General features: G+C 38.1%; 1 protein-coding gene across 1 annotated transcript; it reads right to left on the bottom strand.

Moving 5' to 3' along the window:
* Window positions 1-1,090: 1,090 nt before the first annotated feature.
* LOC108970753 (protein peanut) lies at window positions 1,091-3,365 on the bottom strand. The gene has a single exon (XM_018936310.1). It carries the CDS (start codon window positions 3,065-3,067, stop codon window positions 1,487-1,489), a length of 1,581 nt encoding a protein of 526 aa, XP_018791855.1. The 5' UTR covers window positions 3,068-3,365; the 3' UTR covers window positions 1,091-1,486.
* Between the last annotated feature and the right edge of the window lie 1,141 nt (window positions 3,366-4,506).

The following is a 4,506-nucleotide window of genomic DNA, read 5'->3' as shown; positions in this document are numbered from 1 at the left end:
TCATATGTCAGTCCATATGCGCGCTGGCATGAATATATACATACAAATACAATATGTACTTTCTTTGAAAACATACATACACAGACACAAACATATGTATGCACATAGTGGTTTAGTGACTAATTGCATAGAAGTTTAAATACCGCGTACTGATTTTATTTAATTTTACTCAGTTGTTGAGCGGAATAAATTTTCAAATTGGTGCAAATGCCAAAATGCCTTCCGAACATTATTAATTTATTAAATACCTTCTTTACTTTTTATATGTATGTGAAACACTCGTTCCGATAAAAAAAAAATTGTTTGAATTAAACGGAATTTTCAAGCGCAATTGAGAAATGCTAATCAGTAACCAATACATGCATGAGTGTACACATACATTCAAACGCAGAAACATGTCCCATATAAACATTATATCCTACATGCATACATATGAGTAAAAAATTCCTACAAAATATGCTTGATATCGTTTCGGAAAAATGCATACACACATACGTATGTGGACCACCAGCTAATTTCCATTGTACACACTTACTGCCTTTCAATCAAATGTTAATTGTCCGCTGCTGAGTACAAGCAAAAGTCAGTTAGTGGCACGCGAGTAGAGCATATCCACTACCACCATCTGTATTAAGCTCTGCATGGTCTAGCGACAAGTCTATGTTAATTATTGAAACAAATTTTGGTTGATACAACGTCTAACTCCACTGTAAACCACACAAAGCAGACACTGCATATAACTATGCATATAGATTCTCACGTCACTTCACTAATGTGTTGAAAATTTACAGAAGATGCATCAACTTTGTATGCGTCGTGTGTTCCACATCAATTATGACTACCGTTCAATAAACGAATTTCTCAGCAGCAACGCGGGGACGGGCAACAGTTATCATATAGAAGTAGAAGCACCAGCGCACATTCACACGCGATAATAATAATATATTACATAAAATAAGCTACTGCCTAGGAAAATTATGAAAGGAGCAACGCAGGAGCCAAACGAGGTAACCATGAGTGTTTAAAGCAGAACATCTATATGGAGGTTAATATGTAGTAAAATCAGCATGAATTTTAAACTAAAGAAGACTTTATTATATATATTTTATTATATTTATGTAGGTATGTATAGTAGGTAATAGTGTTATAATTAATGCAAGGAGTATGGACGATACTCGTGTATTAGCTGAGGGGGTTGGGGAATCGTTTTAAGGGTTGTGTGTTTGCTTCGGTTGCTTGCTTTGTAAAGTAGTATTTTAAATACAATTTTAGGTATTTTATTACTTAACACAATTCGTCATAAACTTCGTCATCGTCTACATATAATCATCATCGTCATCGTCATCGTTATTACCTTCACGGCCACCCGCATCAGCTGGTCTATCTTCGCTTTGCTTTTACTTTGATTTTTTCATTAACTTCTCTTCTGCTACTTTGTGTGTTTCTAGTTACTCGAATACTGTTTCTAGGATTAGTGCTTTAAAATTTAGAACAGTCCCTTCTTTTTCTTCTCCTTTTTGCCATCAACATTGTCGCTACTACTGTTAGCGCCAAGACTGCGTCGCTTCAATTCCTCAAGTGTGATATGATTAGCTTCCTCCCATTCCTTCTTTTCTCGTTCGAATTCGCGCCTCTTCTCCTCAAGCTCTCGCACTTGCAATTCCAGCGCCTTTTTGCGTTCCTCGTGACGTCGCGCTAACTCAAGCTCAGAATCCTTTAATTTCTGCATTTTTTCCTTCACTTTCATATCGAACACTTGTTCCATTTCGGCTTCCATCTTCTTCATTTTTAGCTCATGTTCGCGTTTTTCTTCTTCCATTTGTGTCAAGGGGTTTTTATTTGATAAGCGTGCTTTGCCATCGACTAGACCAAGCTCGGATAATTTGCGGCAACGATAATTTTCGTAGTGTACATTGTTGGTAACATCTTTCAAATCCTGTAAATGTGTGCGTATAACCATGTTGCGTAGCGCGATAAAGTCGCAATGAGCTAGATTTTCCACCTCAACCAAACCCCAAGGATAGCGTCGGCCACGTACTTTCTTGCCATCCATTTCAATTATGGAGTTGGCACCTACAACAGCAAATGGTACGCGTACCCGCAAATTTTGTGCTGTTTTTCCCTCCTCGGCTGCATCTTCGATAGTGGAAGGGAAGTCGTATATTTTAATTTTGTGCTGTGCAATTTCATTGAGAATCTGTTTTTTGAATAGATGCACTTCGTCTGGTGTCATTGTGTCGGCTTTCGATATGATGGGCACGAGATTCACTTTGTCAGAGAGACTCTGCATGCAAGCGATGTCTAATGGTCGCAAACCATGTCCGGATGGCGCAATGAAATACAAACAGCAATGTACTCTATTATCTGGAATCTGTTTGCGGTAGACGCGTGACTCAGCAGTCAAGTATTCCTCATATTTGTTGTCAACATATTCAAGTATGGGAACCCAACAATTTGTGTTATCGACAGCGTCACCAAAGCCAGGTGTGTCAACAACAGTGAGCGTTAAATTTACACCATTCTCTTTGAGAAGCACCTTCGTAGCTTCTACGGCAACAGTCTTCTTGCGACGTAGTGATGGACCAGGATATTGTTCCGCATTATATATATCAGCTAAGAACATGGAATTGATTAATGTTGATTTGCCTAAACCACTAGCACCCACAACCATCAATGTAAACTCGAATCCACGTTTTACCGCTTTACGATAAACTTGATTTGGCAGATTGGCGAAACCGACATAACCCGCTATTTCCATTGGTTTGTTGCGCACAGGCAGTGGCGGTTTCTGTTTCTGCTGTAGTTGATTTTGGTTTTCCTTCTCCTGCAGCTCGGTGGTCACTTTGTTCGAATCGGCAGCGCCGCTGCCAACAACATTGCTACCTACTCCGCCTCCACCGCCATTAGTGGCCGAGGTGCCATCGACCAGATGACTCTTGTTGGGCACGCTTGGTGGCTGTGTCTGTGGCAACTGCGGAGGCTGTTTATCCCTTAGCGCAAGTTGAGCCAAAGTACTGGGCAGCGACTGTATTGCTCCATTAACTGCATTCGTTCTCGGACTTTGCATGCTGCAACTTTTTCACGCGTTTCAACTATTTCAACGCGTTTCTGCTACACAATTTAATATAAGTTTTGCACAAATTTATTCGATTATTATGTATTTTCTTCACAACGCGCTGTCACACCTATTTTTCTTCCTTTATGTTTTATGATTTTTTTTTACAATTCGCTTGTGCCTTTTTCGTATATCCCACTTTTGTATGTCAATTTGTGTCAACAAAATTCAAACACGCACTGAAATGACTCCAGCCAAACTACACGACCTGCAGCGACTACTTATTTGTCAGACAGAGACAAAGCGGTCAGCTAAATTCCAGTCATGAATACGTGACACACATGCAAAAGCAGGCACGAAGGCAAGTCGTTGGCCGCTCTCACTCCAGTCCAACCATCGGCCACCGCTGTTCTCACTGCGCTCAAACGAAGCTTACGTCAGCGTCGCCGTACAATTGCAAATACATGTTTGCATTTTCCAGAAATGACAGCTGCGGAATTGCCAGACATGTGCCAAATATTTTTACATTTTGAAATTATGGTTTTATGCGCAAGAGTACACAAAAAGTGTTATTACTATTACAAATGTAGAATTATAAACTGAAGATTAGCATTATTTAGCTGTCTGAGCCTATATTTTCAATTGTTTTAACATTCAAGCACACAGTATTAGAAATGGAAATATTTGTATTTGCAATAAATTCAAAATTCAAGCAGTTTTCTTTTGCACTATATTCAAAGTGTATTGAAATACTAACACCATACCAATAAAGTGTCTATAACAATTATTTATATGAATGCTCATCTTTGGCATGGCAATGATATATGGTTTAGCGCCATAATGAAAGTGAAGCAAAAGGGAAACTCGAAAAAACTCTCCCGTTTAAATTGCTGCTTGTATACATCTATACAGTTTCTGTGGCGTTGTTTTCTATTTTTAAAACTATATATATATGAACACATATGAATATCAGATGTAGTGCATGTCGGAAGTATGAGTCCGATCCTGTTTATAGATATACATTTTTTTACAAACGTTCTGCACTCACTTAAACTCTCACGCAAACAAACATGCTCGCCTACAGCTCTTACAAAATTTGCAATTCACCACGCACTTGCATGCACTTAATTTTAAACGTATACGAAAATTGAATTTATTTGTATTATTGTAGTAATTAATTAATTAATTAATAAATAATAAATATTGTTAAACTCATTCCTGGTGTTTATACAAATTATATATAATTTTAATTATTATAAGCATCCATCTAAACTCACCATTCAACACGCAGTCTCTTTCTGCTCTCTTCTTTAAATATGTTTGGTACTGACTTTCTCCAACGCCAGCTAACGCGCCAAACGAAATATTCTATTGAAGAAATTAAACTCACACTTGCATATGGAAGAATAACGCTTTTGAAACACATCTATTATTTTTGACCTTTTCAACTA

This window comes from Bactrocera latifrons, unplaced genomic scaffold (genome assembly GCF_001853355.1).
Source record: "Bactrocera latifrons isolate USDA-ARS-PBARC rearing strain unplaced genomic scaffold, ASM185335v1 scaffold_31, whole genome shotgun sequence".
NCBI lineage: Eukaryota > Metazoa > Arthropoda > Insecta > Diptera > Tephritidae > Bactrocera > Bactrocera latifrons.
The sequence above is the reverse complement of the archived record's forward strand: the minus strand, read 5'-3'. Positions and strand labels throughout refer to the sequence as shown.

Bases quoted from the DNA above. Each gene is read 5' to 3' on its own strand.
- LOC108970753 (XM_018936310.1), bottom strand. From the start codon at position 3,067: ATGCAAAGTCCGAGAACGAATGCAGTTAATGGAGCAATACAGTCGCTG.